Source organism: Drosophila albomicans, chromosome X (genome assembly GCF_009650485.2).
Source record: "Drosophila albomicans strain 15112-1751.03 chromosome X, ASM965048v2, whole genome shotgun sequence".
NCBI lineage: Eukaryota > Metazoa > Arthropoda > Insecta > Diptera > Drosophilidae > Drosophila > Drosophila albomicans.
In genome coordinates this window covers 14,988,826-15,012,917 of record NC_047627.2, presented here as the reverse complement: position 1 = coordinate 15,012,917, position 24,092 = coordinate 14,988,826, and the positions used below count along the sequence as shown (strand labels likewise).

General features: G+C 34.5%; 1 protein-coding gene across 2 annotated transcripts in view; it reads left to right on the top strand.

The window, feature by feature from the left end:
- The first annotated feature begins 7,475 nt into the window (after positions 1–7,475).
- LOC117573684 (protein sprint) overlaps positions 7,476–24,092 on the top strand; it is a 141,978-nt gene continuing 125,361 nt past the window's right edge. For both annotated transcript variants that reach the window (XM_034257034.2, XM_034257059.2), the window contains exons 1-2: positions 7,476–8,017; positions 20,432–20,915. In XM_034257034.2, coding sequence (XP_034112925.2) covers positions 20,886–20,915 — 30 coding nt within the window. In that variant the 5' untranslated portion in view covers positions 7,476–8,017; positions 20,432–20,885. The remainder of the gene's footprint in view (positions 8,018–20,431; positions 20,916–24,092) is intronic.

The window sequence follows — 24,092 nt, the reverse complement described above, 5'->3', positions numbered from 1 at the left end:
GCTTATTTTTATAACGCGAATTGTATTAAACAGATCTAAGCTATTTTCATTTGATATTTATATAAAGTTAAGCAACAATTTAACAATTTGTATAAAGAAATACAATTAATAATGAATTAAATATTTATAAGTTTAAGTAAATTGCCAAAAATGTTTAACATTATTCATGTTGTTGTTGGGTTGCAACATTCCTTCGCTTTTCCATGGGGTTGTTTTCCCTTCTGCCTGCCACAGTGGTTGCTGCCGCCCACTTTAACGATGTGGGCGTGGTGATAGGACATCAAAGTAAGCCCAAGTTAAATGGAAGTCTGGACAATTGTCGTCGCATGATTTGATTGTGGGATCAGCAGCCGTGTATTTCTTTTTTCATATTCTGAAACTATTCAGCTGCCATAAAATAATTTTCGTCTATTCGTTTTTATATAATATCTTGAGTTGGATTTGAGCGTATTACACTTACAATTCGTTTATTTTTCAGCCTGCTTTTCTACTTTAAAAGTGGAGATGACAAAATATATCAAAACAAACTATTCTATTTTATAAATAATAAAGCTTCGAATGGGTTCTGCAACTTTTCAAATTTTAGTTTTTTTTAAGAATTTTTCAAATTATTATGTTTGTTTTTTTAAAGTGTCTCAACTTTGAGAAATCTATTCTTGTTCAACTTTATAAATATCTCTTCAACTATGATACAACTTTCTTTTTTTCATAGTCAGCAATATCTCTAATTGTTGTCTTTTTCTTAATTAATCTTTCAAATTGCATTCTAAATTATAAAAGTAAGAAATTTTATAGTTTTTGTTCTATTTTTTTTTCAAATAGAACAAGAACTAAAAAATTTCTTACTTTTATAATCTCTCTTCTTATTCTACAGAACTTCCTTTTTTAAGAAATCTTCAAATTGTCAACTCTGAAAAATCTTTTAATACTTTTTCTATTTTATAAATGCCTCGTTCAGCGCTGCCAAAACTTCATACATAGATTTTATGCACTTTTCTTGAACGGAAACTAGCAAATAAATAGCTTAGCAATTGAGCTTTAAGAGTGCAGCAGGTGAGCTAGTTTCAAGCGGTCATTTGGCAGGACTTGGCTCTAACTATCGTTGCGTTGTTTCGTGTCGTGAAATGGCCATAAAAACTGAAGGTTAACGACCCAAAACGTCGATGCTTGTGCCCCAGCTGCGTGTGCCAGAGACATCAAATTAACATTCTAATGCGAGTAGCATTTCCGCTTTCCCTTCGGAGCGGAGAGAGAGCGGAAGAGAGAGAGAGAGAGAAAGAGAGAGCAAGTTCAGTAGGTTGCAGTGGTGATAAGGTACTTGAAGCTATCTATGCTGGGGGATGTCGGTAATGTTTGCTGCCGGGCGATTAACGCAATTAAACAGGTGCTCAAAATGATGTTTCCACTGGATTAGGCAACGACAGCAACAGCAACAGTAACAGCGACAGCGACAACGCTGCGTATACGCGATGTGAACTTTTGCACGCCCGCTAATAAGCGCCACATTAGCAGCATGCGCCACAATCTCCCTTAATTCTCTCCCCCTGCATTAATTCAATGTGGATTCCGAGACAAGCAGTCAGCAACATTTAACGCACAGAAGTGGATGGGGAGGGGATGCGAAACGACATTTGACGTTAAAATTCCATTAGCCGCACAATGAAGAACGAAGCAGGAGGAGCGTCGACTGTGCCTCCCTTTATGATTTGTAGGTGTTTTGTTGGGCCATTAGATTAAACCTAACCTGTAATTATGTTGCCCACTTCTTCATCTCCATCTCCATCTCTTCATGTTCAGCTTCAACTTCAGCTTCAGCTGTGGCCGCAAAAAGCTGGTCAAGTTCCCAGGATCCTTAAAGCGGAGACAGCTATCAAAGTTTGCTTTTCTTTCACTTCTTTTTCTCTTGTTGTTGTTGTGTTGTTGGCTAATTGGCCAACTCCGGCACCTGGCATAATTATAGACTCAACGGAAGCAGCTGCATTACCCGGGCAAGTACTTTACTCCATTTATTTGAAATTGCGAGAAGGGAAAGAAATAATGAGAACAAAATATGTAGAATAGTTGAAAGCGATTTATGGAGTAGCGAAGTATGCGTAATATTGTAGTTGCATATAAAAAGAGAGAGATGAAAAACCAATATGCGTAATTCTCCGACACTATTTAAAGTAAAAATAAACAAGTAAGAAAGCTACAGTCGAGTGTGCTCGACTGTGAGATACCCGCTACCCGTTTTCAATAAAAGTAAAATATTGCGGTATTTTTTCAAAATATACCAAAAATGCAAATATACTAAAAATATACCAAACGGTATGTTTGGTATATCGATACAGTACAACATTCAATATACCAGATTTTCGGCCGAAGCAACTAAGACCCCTAGTAAGTAGGCGGTTTATACATACAAAAGTAATAACTTCCACATTTTTTATCTGATCGCAACCAAATTTTCGGAAATCATAAATACTATAGTTATTATATTGTATACACCAAAGCTGTAGCTTAAAAATTACTCTTGTTATTCGATTTTTTTGTTTTGCGGGGGCGGAAGTGGGCGTGGTAAACATTTGAAACAAACTTGATTTGCGTGCAAACATAACAAATGCTGTCGAAGAAAAATTATAGCTCTATCTTTTGTAGTCTCTGAGATCTAGGTGTTCATACGGACAGACGGACAGACAGACAGACGGGCATGGCTAGATCGTCTCGGCTGTTGATGCTGATCAAGAATATATATACTTTATAGGGTCGGAGATGCCTCCTTCTACCTGTTACATACATTTCCTGTCGGCACAAAGTTATAATACCCTTCTACCCTATGGGTAGCGGGTATAAGAAGAGGAAGATGAAAAACCAATATGCGTAATTCTCTGACACTATTTAAAGTAAAAATAAACAAGTAAGAAATCTACAGTCGAATGTGCTCTGTGACTGTGAGATACCCACTACCTATTTTTAATAAAATATATATTATACAATGACTAAATTTAGTATATCTATATTGTCATACATTCAAAATATACCATAGATCTCAAAATATACCAGATTATCAACCAAAGCAACTAAGAGCCAATTGCATTAGATCTTTTTTTGTCATACTAAATACTGTTTTGTATTTTCAGGCATCATGAATAAATAAATATAAATGTATCGTGGCTCTAGCTTCATATATATATACATATATACTATATATATATATATATATACTATATTCATAGCTCTAATTGGGAGATTCAAGATTCATTATTTGTTCAAAATAAAACAGGTAAGAAAGCTACAGACTGTGAAATACCCGCAATATATTTTTAATAACTCTAAAGCAGTGCGGTATTGTTTTTAAAATATGTCAAATTAATATACCACAAAAATACTAAAATATACCGAAGGGTATACAGTACCCCATTTTAATTAGAAAGTGCAAAATATACCAGATTGCCAGAAATCGGTTCTAGCATCAAAATTACACTTCTTATTCGATTTCTTATCGATTTCCAGGGTCGGAAATGGGAGTGACAAAAATTTGAAACAAACATATGTGTATATTATAGTCTCTGAGATCTAAGATTAAGAACGGACAGACAGACAGACGGAAAATAATTTGAAATGAATACAAAAATTTCGAAAACTTTGAACTTTTGAAAATTCGACTTTAAACTAGTTCTGAATTTTTAAGAAACACCCAAAAAGAAGTCTCTCGACTCTGAAGTTCAGCAACTTAATCGACTTTTTCAATCTGGTCTCGAGTGTTTGACGTGCGGACCACGCCCTATTTCAAGTGCCACGCCCCATTTTTGCAGTGTGTGTCAAATTGTTTGACATTGTTTTTGTTTTTTTTTTTTGTTTGTTCAACTGGTTCACATGACCTCCGCGAATGTTCACAGCGAATTTTAAAAGACCCGGCAAGCAGAAACCATTGTAAGACGATGTTTGTTTTCGTTTTTGTTTCGGTTTTTCAGAAACAATTTCATTGTGCAGTGGAAAACTGCTAATTGAACAGTTTTTGTGTGGTATTTAACTATGCTTTATTGTTTCAACAAAAGCAGCACCAACAAATAGTAATAATAATAAAAGAAAAACAGAAGAAAAAAAACGAACTACTTATTTACTGACAAACGAACTACGATAGTTAAAGGGTGAGGAAGTGCAGGTGGAAAAGGGGGAAGAGGGGAATAGTGGGAAGGCAATTGGTAACCGGATTCCAGACTCAGCATAGTTCAATGTTTTTAGCTACTGGGGCAGAAAAAAAAAACAAAAACATAAAAAACACAAAGAACACGCCCCACTTGGGGCGACGACGCAGCACTCGAAAAGTAAACAGAAAAACCATTAAAAAAAAAAAAAAAAAAAACAAAAAAAAACACACTTGACAAGCGCGCTTGAATTGTGCATGAAAAACAATTACAATTTCGCAAACAAAGATAATTTGCGAATGAGATCGACGACACGATATAACGACAACGACGACTGCAGCGACAATGACGATGACAAGAGAATCCCTGAACGACAGCGCGTACAGTGAACACCCATTGCAGTGAACCGATTCGAACCACAGTAAACTCTCACAACTCTAGAAACTTTTAACAACTTAACAATTTTGTATTTTTTGTGACAACTTTAACTTTCTATTCCAAGTATAAAATTTTTCTTTAGATATAGTATTTAAACCCAACCTAAAATCGTCTGTGAGTAGGCTACAAATTGTTTACACAAGTAATAAAATATTTTCTAAAGAAAATTTCCAGCAACTCAAATTTTGTAAGGCAATTTTTTTTAAGACAAGCATTGTACTAATTATGTAAAACAATATTTCATACGATATGTATTTAGATTCGAACCAAAATCGTCTGTAAGCAGGTTAAAATTATTTGCCACAGCAGTAGAATTAAAATAAAAAAATGACAGCCAACAACAATTTCGCACTATCATTTTTCTTAAGATATAGTACTAAGATCCAAATTAAAATCGTCTATAACTACATTACAACATTTTTGTTCGAAAAAAATCGGCTGCAACTAAGAGAAAATCTTTTCTTTACAAATTAAACAACTGTTTCTAAATATATATTAGCCACAATTCGTTATCAGACAAAAAGTTTTATTTGACGATATACTACTAAGATCTAAACCAAAATCGTCTGAAAGAAGGCTACTTTGTTGTCCCAGCAGTAGAATTTTTTCTAAAAAAAAACTTGCTGGCAACAACAATTTTGCACAACAATTTTTCTTAAGATATAGTACTAAGATCCAAACCAAAATCGAATGGAACTACATTACAAGATTTTTGCTCGAAACAAAATCGAAGAAAAAACGTTTATGTTTCCAAATTAAGATCAAAATCGTCTGTCAGTACTCTACAACTTTTTTGTTCAGAAAACATTTTTTCTAAAGATATAGTTTAAAGTTTTTAACTAAAATCGGTTGCAATAAACCCACAATTTATTATCAGACTAAACTAGTTTTTTTCTTAAAGATATACTTTTAAGATCCGAACCTAAATCGACTGCAACTAAATTGTTAAGCTGCTTATGCAAGTTTTTTTTATTAATAGTTGACGAGCTGAAAATATATATTTTAATAATCTGTCCATGACTATGTTAAAATTATTAATCAATCTGATTTTAATATATACATTAACTAAGAGCTGTAGCAGCATTCATTCAAAGTTTCAGATAGTTTGCTTGCTTACAAGCTGAGTTCACATGGTTAGGTAAATTAGTGGATACTACAAAATTAGTGCAGTGCATGAGTTAATGCAAGCTATGATTAAAAACTAATTTAAAAAAAGGCTTTGCGAAATTTAATACTATACTTACATATTTGTTATATAACTCTGCATTCGTTATTGCGAGTTTTTACTGTGTTCATTTAATGATGAACAAACTCATCAAGTTTGTGAAACTGACCGCATTAAGAGCCAAATAAGAATAATTTCTTTAACAAGTCAGCGAAGAGTTTCTTTGTTAACAATGCAGCAACAACAAAAAAATGTGAGGTGGACTTAAGTCTGGAGTTGGAATTTCCGGAAACTCTGGACCGATTGGGTTCATATAACAAACTGAACTTGCTGTGGGAAGATTTGATAGACGATCTAAGATATTAAAGAATTTTAATTTTTTTTTTAAATTCCATTTTAAGATTTAGCAGAACGATGTTTGACTTTAATGTTGTGAACTTAATATTAAATTATTATAATATTTAGTTTTTAGAAAAGCCGTTTTTGCTTAAATTTCTAATATTAAACTTTATATATTATAAATTTAATTAATATATAGAATGTAGATTAATAATGCAATTAAACAAATGCCATCTAAAAAGGAGGCAAGGGAAAAACCACTTTGCATTTTTTATGAAATTTATAAATTTTATTATAATTCATAACCCAAAATACGAAAACTTGGAAAAAACCGTTTACACTATTTATGAAATTTACAAATTTTATTACAATTCTTAACCCAAAATACAAAAACTGGAATTAAAAGCAATAAATGCTTGGAAGAGTGACAACAATTTTTGATTTCTGGTTTTAGCGAAAAGTGAAAATGTAGATAATGATTTTAATGATCCACTGGAGCTTCGCGTCTAGAGCTTCTCCGCTGACCCACTAAAAGTAATCGTGCGTAATCCACGCAACAACAACAACGACAACAGCAGCAGCAGCAGCAACAATAGAAACAGAAACAAACAGAAGAAACAACAAAAAAAAAAAACAAAAACAATCTAGTTTACGACGTGAATTGTTTATTACGCCTAACGAACTTTCTATGCTGGGGCACTTGGCACTTGCATAATCGACCCTAGGCCGACCATCTCTCCACCTCCTCCACCCCCTGCCACTATGCGTCTCTCTCTCTCTCTCACTATAACTCGATGACGCTGCATTTAGCGGCGGCAAGGTAATCAATGTGGCATCTCCGTTGATTGCATCGCGGCGAAAGCACAAGAAATACGCACAAAGCACGACAAATATTGTACAAATAAAAATACAAGTATTAAGTATTTGTCACATTCCGAAAGAAAGTGACAATTTTATTATTATTTATCTTATTTTTGTTGTTGTTGTTAAATCAGTTCCAACTTTTAAGTACATAAATCATTCACTTAATGCAAGCTTAAGAATTTTTACTTTCGTTATCCACATTTCAGTTTGAATTTAACCGCCAAACTTCGTTGTGAATGGCAACAATGACACTATCGATAAGTGACGATCGAAATAGGAGCTTGTTACTTTGTGACAGCAACTGAAAATTGTCAAAGTACCCACAAATTTGCTTAGAATTGAAAAATGTATTTTATTGATTTTTTTTATTGCAAAAAAAAACATAATTTAATTAAGCAGTAGACAGCGACCGTTGTTAGATATTGAATTTCGTGGTGAATGCCGCAAGTTTCCAAATATCGATAGCACGTTGGCATGTGCATGCGCATGTTATCGATAGAGGCATCGATTGCTTTTGGCAAGATTAGTCTGTTTGGCGCAATTGTAACGCGAAGATCGTGCTGAGAGTTTTCTCTCGCAGTCGAACGGAGAAACGGTCGCGAGTTCAAGTTGCACCGGCTAAACGAAACCGGAGCGATTATTAAATTACGGTTTATTGATTGATTAAATACGCATTTGTTATTTTTTTTTTTGTCGGTTTAATCTGAAGACTAAAGTAATTGTTGCTGTTGTGGCGTGTGAAGCGTTGATGTTGACGTCGACGTCGACGTCGTCGTGCGTTGCGAATAATTTTGCGGCATCATTTGTTTCGGTTTAATTATTTGTTTATTTTTTCTATTATTTTTTTGTTTTATATTTTGTAAACTGTGTCGCATAAATAAATCAATTAATAATAGCATATTCAATTTTGAAAGCTGAAAGCAAGAGGGCGACAACAGTGCCAAAGAAGAAGAAGTAAAGTGCGATACGCGAATTGATGTGAAGTGTAAAGTGCGTGCAATTCGAATTGGAGCAGCGAGTCACCATCAGAAGAGGAGACAGCGCTGCGACAGCGACAACAATTGGCCTGTGGCTAAATGTGTGTGTAAGTGTGTAAGAAACCGAAAATTCAAATTTTTTGTGTCTTTCTCTTCCCAATTTTTTTTTGTTCTGTGGACATTGTTTAAGTTCAAGTTCAGCTTTAGCCTTCAGCCTGTTGCCTCCCACCTTTCGCCATCCCCCTTTGGCTAATTTGCCGGTAAAATGCACGACGTGTGTGTGTGTGTTTTTTTTTTGTCGCCCACAACTTGAACTTACGCTCACTTCGCATGCTTGCTCTCTTACAAGTGTGCGCTCTTTTTTTGCGCGCTCGCTCTCTTCTGCATTTCGTTGCGTGCATTGCACCTTTGCCTGTTCCTTACAGCCTGCGCCTGTATTGGTCACGCCGCTGCTGTTGTTGTTGTTGTTGCTGCTTTTTAGTTTTCGTTTTTCGTGCGTTTTGCTTTTTGACAGCGAATTGCTAATCGTCGGGGTATTTCGCACTCCAGCCTCAGTCTGCCTGTTCTCTCCTGCAGCCACCCACTCACTCTCTTTCATTCATTCACTACACATCGACGAGATCAGACACATACACATGCACACTCATATTCATGCTCTCTATCGCACACCTTATTCACTCGAATTCTTAGAGTTCTTGTCATTTCCTATGCCTGTGTTCTGTGTGATAAACAGCATTTGATAAGTAATTTCGTATGTTGCTTTTGCAATTTTTTTTTGCAACCCGTTTAATGTTTGCCCGTTCACCCGCTCACCCGTTTAACCGTTCACCCGCTCGTCTTGTCTTTACACACGCATTGTTTTATTTATTTTTTTGGCATTCAAGATAAGCTCCGCTTCGTCTCTCTATATCTCTCTGTCTCTCTCTAGCACACGCCAACGCATTTGGCTTATCGTAAGCAGCGAAAAATTTTGGTGGATTCCCATTAGCACATTTTTGTTTTCTATATCAATCGGTTCTATCTGGCAATAGCCCCGACTTCCAGCCATTAGCTAATGCCACTGTTAATGCCCATTCAAATGCAATTTAACATCGTTGTCGCGTCATACTCTATTAGCTTTAGATAGAAGACAGAGCGTCGTTGCTTTGCTGTTGTTGCTTTGCTCGGCAGTCTTATCAGTTTTTTTTAGACCTCATAGTTCCCATTACGCTGGTCAGTCAGGTAAGATTTCCCACTGTGCGTGTGTTTGCTGTTGCTCTTGTTGTTTGTTGTTGTTGTTGTTGCTGTTGTTTCTGTTTGTATTTGCTTTGAGATTTGCTTCTCATGTGGACTCACTGGACGTGTCTACATAATCCCAACTTGTAACATATACTCTATCACTCTCTCTTTCTTGCTCCGCCTCTGTCTCTGTTTCACTGTGAGATCATTTTCAGTTTGTTCTGGATTTTAATCTTACAGACTTACTTAACCTGATTTGACAGCTCTATTTGTGTGAATTTATTCAAGATTCGTAGGATCATACAAATTGATGAAAAAATAATGGGAATGCCGACATTTATCAATTTAAGATTTGTAAGATCATGTAATATTTAAAAATTAAGAATTTAACAGAATTTTTTTTTTTTATTGGGAAAACATTTTTGTTATAAACTAAATTTAATATTTTACTTTTTCCTATAAAATTGTTAGGATTCCTTCAAGTTTTGGCATAAGTTATTTTACTATAAAAATATTTTTATTTGATATGTTATTGCACAGAATCGTTGGGTTTTCTTTGGATATCTTTTTGTTACAAATAAAATGTAGTTTTTTACATTCTTAAATAGGATTCCTTAAAAGTTTCGGTAAAAGTTATTTTTTATTTATATGGTATGGCATATCTATTTATTATAAAGTATAACAAAATTAAAAATTGTTTTCTTTATGTTAACAAAATGAATCTAAGATAATTTCGTAGATCGGCTTTTGTATGAACCCTTAATGACACTTACTTTGAGAGAATTTTCTATAATAAACTCTAATTATTCATGTACTATTTGCTGATCTCCAACGCATCAAGATCGTTTGCAGTTGACTGAATTCATTGTCTCTTTTTTTTCACTCCATTTAAACACTTTGAAACATATTGTAATCTCCAAAAGGTAACAAAATTTGAATAAAATTCTTAACTTGAAAGTGTCTACAAATTTATGTTATGTATTATCATTAAAAGCGTGTTTATAGCGATCAATTTACGCGATAAGAGCGCATAGCAAAAACAAAACTAAGAAAGACGAGTAAAAGGGCAAAGAAATTTATAATAATGCCAAAGAAAGAAACTAACAATCTAATAATGAAATCAATGTAAATTACTGCGAAAAGAAGGTGGAGAAGACGTAGACGAAAAAGAATTATTGCAAAATAAAAATAATGTTCAGGTATTATGTCAGCGCTTTGAGACATTCTTATGGATGATCAGCTTTCAAATAAATACAAAATATTAAGTAGACATTTGAAATATTGAGTTTTTTTTATTTTTTGGAGGGGTATTTGAAACTTGTTTATGGTTTGAGTTTGAGACACTTGTTTATGAAATGTGGATCGATCGTTCGATTGATCGATGTGGACCTTACCCCAGTGATCCACAACTACAACAACGAGTGTGGCACCCACTTGAGATCGTTTGCTCACAATGAATCACAATGGGAAGTGGCAAATAATTTGGTGTTTGGCTAAATACATATCTGTATGTGTGTATGTGTGTGTGTGTTTGTTATGTGCGATCAGTTGTGCGATCGTTTTGCCATGTGGGCGACCGAAAATAATATTGATATGTAGACTCGCAGTTGTTGTTGCCACAACTGTTTCAATAGAAAGCCAACGACGTTGCCGATCTTGTTGTTGAATTCGAGATCCGAGGTCAGGCTGAAGACGATCATCGATCGCAGTGTTTGCAGGGAGTCTAAAGACGCTCTCATTCGCAATTCACAATTCACAATTCACAATCCACAATTCGCCTCGATCAACGTTGACGACGAGCGTCAGCTTCAGCTTCAGCTTCAGTTTCAGTTTTAGCGTCAGCGTCTAAATATAGATTTCGACCATATTTGATGATAAATATTGGCAATGAGTGTTGGCTCCAGACCAAGCAACCGGACCTACCTCAACCTGTGGCCCAGGCACCACTCGCACCACTTGCGCACAAAGTATCTTTGTATCTGTATCTGTAAATGTATCTTGTGCTAGTTGTGGCACAAACCACGCGCATTTGCCGAGCAGAAGCAGCAGACGGAGACAACATGTCACATGCCCCCACGCGACATGCGACATTTTTGCAGCGACTGCGCTGCGTTGCCTGCCACGCTGCAACGCTGCAACGTTCGTTGCCACAGCAGTTGCGCTGCCACAGTTGCTGCGCCTCCTCTGCTGCCTTAATAAGTTTTAATCTATTTGTCAATATTTCCTTGTTTAGTTCTCAAACATTTGCGCCTGTATGCTGTAGCTTCACTTCTATCCGTATCTGCATCTGTATCTGTATCTGTAGTTCCATTTGTATCTGTATCTCGTAGCTGTTTGCTGTTGGCTCTTGTATCTGGTATCGTTTTTATTTTGTTGTTGTTTTTGTTGTTTTTTTTCGGCCCTATGCTCCGCCTCGTCGCCTTGCCACACAATGCCCGCGTATTCATAAAACAAGGCGACACACTCTGGACTCTCCTCGCAAAACTCCTTGCCACGACACAGGCCCTCATCTAGTTTGGTTTTTGCGGCTGCTTCTGCGGCTGCCACTTTGCCACTTCCACTTTGGGTTGCCATGCGCTCCCAGTGTGTGTGTGCGTGTGTGTGTTCAGCTTCGTTTTTGTTTTGTTTTTTTTTGTCTTTTTCAGCTCTTTTTTTCATGCGTTTTGTTTGCCTTCGCTGATACTGAATGTTCCACGTTCTTTTTTTTTGTTTTTGGCGTCCGTGCAAACTGTCGTCATTGTATTGTCATATCCCCCCCCCCCCCCCCCCCTCTCTCTCTCTCTCTCTGTTTGTCTCTTTGCTTGTTTGTTTGTTCGTTTGGCAGTAGTTTTCTGTTTCTGTTTCAATTTCTCGCTCTCCATTTCCAGAAAGTAAGAGTCGATTCCACTGTGTGGCCTAATACAGTCAATAGAAGCATAGTTTTGCCTTTTCAACTGAATGCATAAATATGTCTAATAGGCTGACAATACTGAAAACTATTTCTGCAATTTGGTATATTTTGTACTCTATGTGATTGTACATCGTTATACAAAATATAGTTTTGAGTACAATTCAATATTTTTTTGTGAAGGTGAATGTAATTTCATTTCGTTTTACCAATTATGGTTTTTAGTATTTTTTGGTATTTTATTCGGTAAATTTTGGTTTATTTTTATCGAAAATACTTACAGAATTTTGCAATTTGATGTATTATGTACACTTTAGTATATTTTGAATGTGTGTAGTATATCGTTATACCAAAACATAGGCTTAGGCATAATTCGGTATTTTTTCGAATATGAATGTAATTTCAGTATATTTGTTTGTATATTTATTTTTCTAGTATTTTTATTCAGAATATTTAAAGGAATATACCAATTTTGCACTTTTTATTTTACTGCAAATTTATACAAATTTGCGTTTTAAAGTAATTTACATACAAAAGCTGTCTTGATTTAATGGTAAAATTAAAATGTTGCTATTGTATTAATGCTAAAGTCAGCTGAAAAGTTTTACTTTTAAATAAGTTTGGATGCAAGATATACTAAAAGCCATATTTGGTATAACGATATGAAATTTATTCATGTAATTTCATATATTTATACCTAATATGGCTTTTAGTATATATTCCGAAAAATTCCGAATAACTACCGCATTCAAAATATACTATAGAGAACAAAATATACCAAATTGCAGAAATAGTTTTCACTAAAAAAATACATTTTAATGAGTATTTCAATCGCTTAGCGAAACCAATAAATTGTCAAAACTGATCTGTCTAAACTGATAGTAAAAATAGACATTCTAAAATTGTACGCTTGTGATAATTTTAGCTAAAAATAAACCGAAAATCGTAAACTTGGCTTGGAATGCAAACCACATTCCGTTTAGTATTTAAATAATGTCGCTAGTATCTAATTTATGTGGTTGTTCTGCTTTTTTTCGATAATAATATGCAGAAAACAAAACAAAATAAGCAACATGTAAGCTTTAAATGCATATTTAGATATAATAAAGTGTCATAAATATCGCACAAGCAAATGAAATGCTGTGCGACCCGTTTCAAGGCGAGGTGTTACTGCAATGTATCTCGATCAGATATCAGATATCAGGTATTTGGGTATTATCTCGATTTCCATATTGTAAAATACCAGTTCTTTTTCGAGCTCGAGTTCGAGTTCGAGTTCGGGTGTGTGAAGATTGACTTGAAAAGCGATAAGCGAAATGTGTGTCAAAAGTATCTAACCAATTGGAACAAACTGACCTTGCGCAAGCTGATTTGCATTGTGTCGCTGACTCGAAAGAGCAGCTGTAGATACAGTATCTGTTAGATACGCAACGCAAGCGTATCGGCCCTCAAATTGATGATGGCTTCGCATTCACTTATTGACGCCAGCAATTGTGCGAAAATAACATTGATTAAAAAGGACAAGCCAATTGGAACAAAAAAGGGAGCTGCATTTCAATTACAGTGACGATCGACGATCGACGATTGACGCTTATCACAGATGGAAAAAAAAGAAGCACATTTCAATTGATTTATTGCGGAATCAATTGACTCAAAATGCGAAGAATGCGATCGCCTTGGCGACACTTGAGATGCGGACGTTAAATCACCTTCAGCCTCAATTTGCTGCTGACGTCGCCGCTGTGCGTGCTTATCAGCAAAGAGTCAAGAGAGAGACAGAGAGAGAGAGAGAGAGAGAGACAGAGCTGAAGTTTATGTTTGAGCTCGTATTTATCACTAAAACAAAACAAAAGACTGGCTTTGATAAGAAGCCAACTGAGAAACAGAAGCAGCAAACAAATATTACTTGGGAACTACTTTGATTTAAATGTATCTGCAACCAATGTATCTGTATCTGAGAAGCCGTGCTTGCCGTCAGCTGCTCACAGCTGTCGTCGCAGCTATCGCTCTCAGCTTCATATCTGAGTGTGTATCTGTGTGTGTATCTGTGTGTGTGTGTGTTTGTGTTTGTGTGCCTTCAATTTATGGCTCAATATCATTTAATTAACTTCAATTTTACGCTTTTCCTTCGCTGTCTTTGGCTACCTTAACACAAAATATTGTAGTTATGCATATTTCGAATTCAAATTGAAATTTAAAACTCGAATTGAAATTGAATCAACAAACGTTGGGAATTTGAAGTTGAATTTGAATTTGAATTTGCATCGGATGGTGGGGGAAAACTCGATTCGGAATTGGAATTGGAACTTTGTCTGAAATTTCATGCCTCTCACACAATCTCTGTAGTCGCATATGTTGTTGTTGTTGTTGTTGTTGTTACTGATGTTATTGTTGTTACTGTTGTTGTTGTCTCATATGTCACCATTTGCTAATGAGCCGGTTCAAAACTGAGAAAAAGAAGGAAACACAAAACAACAAAAAAAAAAAGAAAAAAAATGGTAAACATAAACAAGAAGCATCAACAAGTTGAGCAATCTTTTGATGCCCCAAAGCGATCTTCAAATGCTCTTTAGCCATTCGGTAAATATTTAGTTAGCTTAACTATAGCAGCGCGTCTCAATATTATCACCACAAATAAACGACAATCTTTTGTAATGAGCAAGGTCTGTTATATCAGTTTAGTTTATAGTTAAGTGTCGACTGGAATAATTTCAGTTCCAGTTTCCATTGTATTACAATTTTCAAGCGTCATAAGTAGTAAACATTCTACAGTAAATAATTATATCCATATTATTGTTTCCTCGTATCTAGTTTACTTCCATGAAGCGCATCGAATGTCTTAGTGTTTCTGTATTTCGCCGTTGAAATTTCATCTCTTTCTTAAGACTTTTTGTCACTACTTAATTATATTTCCCTATTAATATAATTATGTGCGAAGATGCGACTCTTATTCATATATACACTTCTTCTTCATGTTTGACGTGCTAGTTGTTTCAAATTCCGTAGTTCCTCACTTTTTCTCAATTTCCACTCTTGTTATGGATGCTTTACAGTTATTTTCTCCTTCTTTTCGTTTCCATTTCATGCCACTAGGAGCGCGATCACTCCAAACTCATCGTTCCTCGCTTTTGTGTTGCAATGTTATTAAGAACTCGATTGATTAATCGTTATTTTTGCATCAAACGATCGTTTCATTTCCATTTTATTCCACTAGCAAACTTATATCGATATGCATTAGTTCGGATTTAAATTTCAACGTATCCAATTATTTCACAGCTTGTTCCAAATTCCCATAGTTTCCCTATTTTTATTGTGACAAAATTCGCTCATTATAAATATCTTTTGTAGTCTACATTTATATTTGCAGCATATGCACGTTCCGTGTCCATTTCATTCCCATGCAAAGTATAACCCCAGTGAATTACTCATAATTCATTAATTTTAACCCAATTTACAATGTATGCAACTTATATTCCATTGATTGTTTTAAATTCCATCGTTCCGCTATTTTGTGCTACAATTTGCAATCTTTTTATTCATGTCTTTATTAATTTACCATTCGTTTCACAGCATATGCATGTTACACTTCTATAATTCCCAATTCCTCTGTTTGTTTCAAATTCTATCGTTTCACTCGTTTTATTAGTATTTCTAATAGCTTACAGTTCTTTTAATAGCATATGAATCTTCCACTTCCATTTATCTCAATTGCAGTGTATTCCTCTGTTTGTTTCAAATTCCATCGTTCCGCTATTTTGTGCCACAATTTGTAATCTCTTTATTCATTTCTTTATTAGTTTACCATTCGTTTCACAGCATATGCATGTTCCACTTCTATAATTCCCAATTTCAGTATATTCCTCTGTTTGTTTCAAATTCCATCGTTTCAGTCTCTTTATTAAAATCTTATTAGCTTGCAATTATTCTCGTAGCATAACATCGATTCATTTCCATTAAAGCCAATCGCAGTATATTCCTCTGTATGTTTCAAATAACATTGTTCTCTCTATAAGTTTATAGTTATTTCAGTAGTATATGCATGTTCCACTTTCATTAATATCAATTGCATTTCTGTTTGTTCAAAGTTCCTTTGTTTCTCTCTAATTTACTGCAATTTGCACTCTATAAATCTCTATTGGCTTTCGCAGAATATGTGCATTCCAGTTCCATTCCGTTCCGCCAGCAAAGCTTTCATTAATATCAATTGCATTTCTGTTTGTTCCAAATTTCTTTGTTTCTCTCTAATTTACTGCAATTTGCACTCTATAAATCTCTATTGACTTTCGCAGAATATGCGCATTCCATTTCCATTTCGTTCCGCCAGCAAAGCATGTTCCACTTTCATTAATATCAATTGCATTTCTGTTTGTTCCAAGTTTCTTTGTTTCTCTCTAATTTACTGCAATTTGCACTCTATAAATCTCTATTGGCTTTCGCAGAATATGCGCATTCCAGTTCCATTTCGTTCCGCCAGCAAAGCAATAACCCCACGAATTGCTCGCAATGCGTTATTCGAGGCATAATGTGCATTGTTGACTTCACTTTCCATCAAGATATGTGTGTGTCTCTCTGAACACATTTGCATTTGTATCTGATGCAGCTAAATTACGATCTAAATGCGACTAATGACAAATTCAAAGCACTCCACGTTGTGCATAGAGTGTAAATCATATAATAAACAATTTATATACACAATGGAGCTTAAATAAATAAAACTCCCGGGACAAGAGCTCATTTCGTATGCATTTAAGCTTGAGTAATGAGCTGCGACAGCGACGTCGACGTCGACTGCGACTGCGCAGCTGCTGGCGAGTTGAGTGCGTTGATTTGACGCGTTTTTTCACGCGTTTCGCGTGTTGTATTTATTTTATTTTAATTTTGTTTTTATTTATTCACTTGTATCTGTATCTGTTGTTTTTTTTTTCTTTTTTTTTTTTGTTGGCTTGATTATTTTGATGGCCGATTTAAAAGCGCGCGTAGTTCGAATGCATTTCGAGTTGTTTTTTGTTTGTTTTTTATTTTACTGATGTGTGTTTTTTGTTTTTAGTGTTTTCTCTTATCAAATCGTGTAAATCGCTGGCACTTCAATTTGCAATTCAACTTCCGTCAACTGTTGAGGAATTTTGAACAGGCTTGCTTACACACATTTCTGAGCTAGTTAACCAAAAAATTAATGATATTAAAAACCAAGTAGCAAGTGTTGTTAAACGGCACTGAATGAATGACTATGAGATACGCTGCAGGTTTTACATTTTTATTAGCTGTCAAACGTAGCTTATTTCATTTAAATTCAAAATTAGATAATAAAAAAATAACAAATAAATATTAAACATTTACAAATTCAGGAAGTTCATTAAATATTGAATTCTGCACTAAAGTATTGATAAGAGAAATGTGCTAAAAACAAAGATTGCTTGTGAAAATGACTAGCGAATCAAGTAAACTGAGTCGATATAGCCATGTCCGTCCGTCTGTCTGTCCGTATGACGATTTAAGTTTTAGCGACTAGAAAAGATAGTAATATAATTTTTTTCGAGATTGATTTTCGTTGTACTCTATGTTATATTTTGAGTTTAGTATGGAAAATATATCCTTTGGTATATTTCAGTATTCTGATATATTGTAAGAATGAAATATGAATGAATATATTACTATGAAATATACCAAATATAGTGTTTGATATGTTTGAACATTTTTGCGGTATATTTTAAGAAAAATACCAGATATTTTAAATGTATATAATATACCAAATATATAATTCAGTATTATTTAGCATTTTGCGGTATATTTTCGGTATATTTTAAAAATAATGCCGGATATTTTAAATGTAGTAGTATTTGACATACCGAAAATAGCCTTCGGTATATTAATATTTAGTATTTTTGTGGTATATTATAGGTATATTTGTAAAATATGGTTAGAAAATGAATAGCTGGTAACTCACATAATTTTGCGGTATATTTTCGGTATATTTAAAAAATAATTCCGGATATTTTGAATATAGTAGTAATTGACATACCGAAAATAGCATTCGGTATATTAATATTTAGTATTTTTGTGGTATATTTTAGGTATATTTGTAAAATATGGTTAGCAACTGAATAGCTGGTAACTCACAGCATTTTGCGGTATATTTTCGGTATATTTAAAAAATAATGCCGGATATTTTGAATGTAGTAGTTTTTGAAATACCGAAACTAGCATTCGGTATATTAATATTTAGTATTTTTGTGGTGTATTTTAGGTATATTTGTAAAATATGGTTAGCAAATGAATAGTTGGTAACTCACAGTCTGGCACACTCGACTGTAGTTTTCTTACTTGTTTTTGTTGTTTTTGTTTTTTTTTTTTTTTGTACAGTTTACAGTGTATGGGAATTAAATAAAAATGAATTAAATGGCAGACATGTAAGTAAGTAAAATGGTTATGTAAATGCAAATGGAAATGGAAATGAAAATGTAATTAATGAGCATAAAATGCGGAAAATTGTGGAAAATACGTGAAACAAGTTTTCATTTTAATGCGTCGCGCAATGTGGTTAGGACAGTTGAAACAGACCAAACAGACACACGGACAGACAGACGGACGGACAGACAGACAGACAGACGGACAGACAGAGTCTGGCAGACAGAGAAACGGACTGACATCGTCAAACATCTCGGCAATGTTTGGACAGAGCGATTGCTCTGCAAGCTGCGGCGCAGCATTTTTTTTTTCTTTCGTTTCATTCGTTTTTTAATTAAAAGTACGAGTATCTGTAAGATACATTCACTTTTTATTTGGTTTATTACACTGTCTGCGAGGGTTCCAAAACCAATTGCTATTCCGAGCTTCGCACTGAGCCAAAAATTCAATTCAATCGTCTCAGCTCTCAGCTCTCAACGCTTAATGCTTCATCTCGCGTTTACTCTTGAAGTTGAAGCTTATAATGGACTTTGCTACAGATATGCTATGCTAATAACCATGCCATATGAGGTAGCTTTATCAATTACGATTTGGTAACTCGCTGTGATATCATGAACGTTGGAAAGTTTTCACTTCTCATGAGGCGAAAGGTGGAAATAATCTTTGTCTATTGTTTGTCATAAACAAAAGAGGTGCCAACTAATGATTTTTGTTGCGACTCAAATTCGATTTTTATTGCAGCAGCTGTAATGGGGTTTTCTAATAATAATATTAGTTAACATTTTAATTAATATTTTTTTATTAAAATAAGTATTACAATGTTTCACAAATCTTGATAATAATACTGAAGTTGTTGCTATTACATTCCATTTTAGCTGGTATTAAAATTGGGAGCGTTTAAAAAATAGTCATTGAAATTATTGTTTAATTTTATGGCAATTATTAAAGTTTTTCCTACTGTTCTGTCTTCATAAGAAAATACTTTTAATTTATTTTTTTGTTGTTTCGCTTTCGTTTATTTTTGCCTTGGTGCAAACTAATGATTTTTGCTGCTTTTAAAATTGACTTTTTATTTTATTTTTAAATATGATTAATATTATAACAATTTTTGTAGCCTTTTCTACTCTTCAAAGAAAGAAACTCCCTGTTTTTGTCTTCTTCTTTGTAAATAAAATAAGCATTTTTTCTGACATTTTTTTCTATCTGTTTTTTTTTTTCTGAAAATGAGTTTTGCTGGGACTAAAATTGGATTTCTAGTACGTTAATAAAAATTGATGATAAATATTGTTATACTTATTCTTCATAGCCATTGTTATTATTATTCTTCATAGTCTTCATAGAAATTCGCTGTTTGTTATTCTTTGTTATTCTTTGCTTGTTAAATTTTCATTATTTTCTAAAATTTTTCTGCTGCGACATAGATTTGATTTTCATTTCATTTAATAAAAATTAATATGAAAAGTGTTGATAAACTTTGCAATAAATATTTCCGATTTATGCTTTATAGAAATTTGCAGTTTTGTCTTTATTCTTTGTTTATTTATTTGTGCGTGAATTAATTTTGCTGCGACTAAAATTGAATTTTCATTTCCATATTCATTAACACAAATTAATGTTCAAAGTGTTGATAAATATTGCAACAATTGTTGTGGCTTTTTCTACTCTTCAGTCTTTATAGAAATTTTCTGCTTGTTCTTTCTTCTTTGCTTAATTAAATGAGCCTTATTTTTGTGAAATCTTTCTCTCTCCCTGTTTTTTGTGCTCTTCCCAGAACTCTCACATAAAAACCGAGTTTAGAGCGCAAAGCAAGCAAAAGCAGACTAGTTTTAATTACACAATAATCTCTGATCATGGTCTTTGTTCTCAGTATTTGGAGCCAACTGATTTTGCAGTGTATAAACATACATATATTATGGCTTTTTATTCGCACACTTGGCAGCCGCCCATTAAGTGGGCTCAAGTGGTTATAACCCAAGCAACACTAACTCGATGTCAATCTTTTTGTCCACAGTTAGCCAGCACGTTCCAAAAGCTCTCTACATACGCTGAGCTCTGTCTATGTGCCTCTCTCTCTCTCTCTTTGTGTTTGTGAGGCTGCCCACCTGCCGCATAAGCAAATCGAGCACGTTAATTAAATGTCAACAGATTCAACGTTTGAGAAGAGCGCGCGGGACGCGAAAGGACGCAGCGACGTTGGAGAAGAAGAAGAAGCTGAAACAGCGACGGCGACAGAAACTGAAACTGAAATTGAAACTGAAGTCGAAGTCACAGAGTCGCAGAGTTGAGTAAAGAGAGAAAGAAATAAAAAAAAGACGACAGCAACGAATTGAAATTGTGCAAAATGTTTGCATGACTGTCAAATAAATCATAAGAAGCAACGATAAAGCAGCAGCAACAACTATAAGAGAAACAACAACCACGCGAACAAGCAACAAGCAACAACAACAACAGCAACGATATTCACAATGGTTAATGCTGTGATGGATGCCATTGCGGTAAGTGTCCAATGTCCAATGTCCAATGTCCAGTCAGTCAGTCGTGTTCCCAGATCGTAACTTCATTTACGTTTAAGTAGCGTATATTCACATAATTTCTGCATATTTATTATACCGGCTAACCATAGGGTAAAAGGGTATTATAACTTTGTGCTGCCAGGAAAGAAAGAGGCATCTGAGTGACTTCGTTTGATAGTCTGGTATATTTTGTATTCTATGGTATATTTTAAATGTAGTAGTATATCAATATAGCGAATATAGCCTTCCGTCATCTCTGACCCAATAAAGTATAAACATATATATTCTTGATCAGCGTCAACAGCCGAGACGATATGTAAGTCTGTCTGTCTGTCTGTCCGTCCGTTGTTGTTATACTCTTTGTTAAATAAAAAAAAACTATAGCTCCATTTCTTATAGTCTCTGAGGTTTCCATATGGATTTTGAGTGTAGTATACCAAATATAGCCTTTGGTATATTTCAGTATTTTTAAGGTATATTTTGATATATTTTAAGAATAATACCGCATATTTTGAATGTATTACTGTTAAATATACTAAATAACCCTCGATACATTTCAGTATTTTTGCGGTTTATTTTCGGTATATTTTAAGAACAATACCGCATATTTCGAATGAATTTCAGTATTTTTGCGGTATAGTTTCGGTATATTTTAAGAATAATTCTTTTTTAAATGGTTATTAGGTATTTCACAGTTGAGCACACTTGAATTTAGGTCTCTTGTTCCGTTTCGTCTTGATCCATACCAATTATTATGAGCGTTCTCTTGATTTCATTTGATTTCATTTGTTGATCCCTAAATTGAAATTTGCAGTCGCGCAGCCAATTGAAGTTTGCAGCAGACGATCATAAATTAAAACTGAATTGTTTTGAAGGCTTGCCTTTTTTCTGGCTAAATGCAAAACTTATTTTAGTTTAATAAATAAAGGTAAAAGGAACAATTTAATGTTATAGTAATAAAATGATTGACTCTTTGAAATTTCCATTGTTAATTAATGAAAATTTAGTGAGCTCAAATATCTTTTCTAAAATTTCTCAAAAATATATCTATTCTTAAATTTAGATACGAGTCGTTTTAAAATGTTGCATATTTATTTAAAATAATTCACTTGAAGTAATTTACAGTGTTTTCATTTGTGATCACTTATGACTACAGCTGGTTTATTTCTGCTGCTGATTTATTATTTGTTCCTTATATTTAGTTATAGTTTAGTTTTATACATTTTTATATTTGTTTTATTAATTTCATATTATATAATTCTCAATTCTGTATATTTTCTTGAGAACATATTTTAAGCTAGTAGCGTATTATAACTTCGTCTATGCTCTTCATTGTCTGCTCCTGCTTGTTTTACATCTTTCTGTGTGTGAGTTATTATTATTTTTTGCATTGCTTTGCCCACATTTTCAATTTGAATTTGTTTGCTGTGTCAATTGCTCAATTGGCTGGTCTGTCTGCACATATTGTGATGGTGTGTGTGTGTGTGTGTGTGTGTGTGTGTGTGGAGTGTAGTGAGTGTGTGTGTGTGCTGCACTATAATCCATGTGTTTAAGGCTTGTTTTTTTGTTTCTCCTTTTGCATAGGAAACGACACTGTGCACATTAAGTGTGCAATGAGGCGTATGCGTGATGTGGTGCAACTGCGTCTGTGCATTTGTGTATGTGCCTCATAAAAAGCAAGAGGTGTCAAGACTTGTGTAAATTACAGACATGCATTAAGTGCCGCTAGCAGACGTTAAGTGCAATTGTTGAGGTTGAATAAGGGGCGGAAGGGGGCGAAGTTTAAAATTGGAGAGAAGAGTTGAGCAAAAGAGAATACGTAATAGAGGATCGCACAATGCGAATATGATTGAAATTAGCGAGGAAATGAAAGTAAGTAGAGCGTCGGGGAATTCAATCTTATTATAGATATTTTATGAATTGAACAAGTAAACTTTTTAGCAACGAGAGTTGTGAAATGATTGCTAATATTTCATCGAGTTATTTGCATTTAATGCTTTATAACTGAAAATTGAGGCCATTCAACTCTCCCCAGCTATTTATCCAAGCAATTATCGATGAACCCAACTATTTGGCATTCCCATTTCATATAACTACAAAAATATCTCTTTGCTTGATTTATTCACAGCCTCCATTACAGTGTAACATAGTACTTTTAGGTCTCTGTTCTTTGCTTCTCGCAGTCGCTGTCGCAGTCAAAAAGTCGGTCGCCGTTTTTTCCACTTGAGTTTAGCCCACAAAAATTTGCATATAACTCGCAAAACTCTGCGAGCCGCACAAAAATAAAGGCCAAAAACTGTAGAAATATTTATAAATACAGCGAACGACAGCGAAACAACAGCAAATACTACAACAAAAGCAAATGAGCTGAGTCGCAAAACCGACAGCAACTGAAACCAACAAAAAACAAAAAAAAAACGAAAAAAAAGAAGGAGAAAAATTATAATAAAAAATAAAAACAACTGAAGTGGAGCTCAAATTAGCACAGAGCGTGGGAGCCGGTTGTGGTTGAGGTTGTTTTAGACTTTTCTTAAATGTTGCACGTTGCAAGTTGCACTCTCGTATGTGGCAGCATTTTTTTCTTTTATTTCTGTTTGTTTGGTTTTTGAGGAGCACGACCGCAACCCCAACCAAAAAATCAAAAAACCCGTTATTCGTTATTCGCAACTGTCTGTGGCATAATTATTAAAGGCGTTTTCGATTAATCGTCAGCCTCGTCAAGGCCTCCCCACTCGATGCCACCGGCCGGAAGTCAAGACCAGTTTCCAGTGCTTTTTTTCGGGCACTGCTGCAGGTACAAACACTCTGCAACAGCAACAGCAACAGCAACAGCAACACAGCCAAGTCCAGCGCTTTGTTTGTGTAACGGAAATTCCTCCAAGTGCCAGACGCTATTGGGCATGAATTTGCATGAAAGTCAATGCATTCTCAACGGCTCGACTACATGATACTGCGTCAGTTTTATTTTCGATGAGAAATCCAATATAAATATAAATATACAAACATCTAACATCAAACAAAATTAAAAAACAAAAATCTGTAAAGCAAACTATAATTTAATGTAAAAAATAAAACAAGAAAGCTTCAGTCGAGTGTGCTTGAATGTGAGACTTGACTTAAGGCAAAAGAGTATTATTATATACCAAAAACAGTATAGTA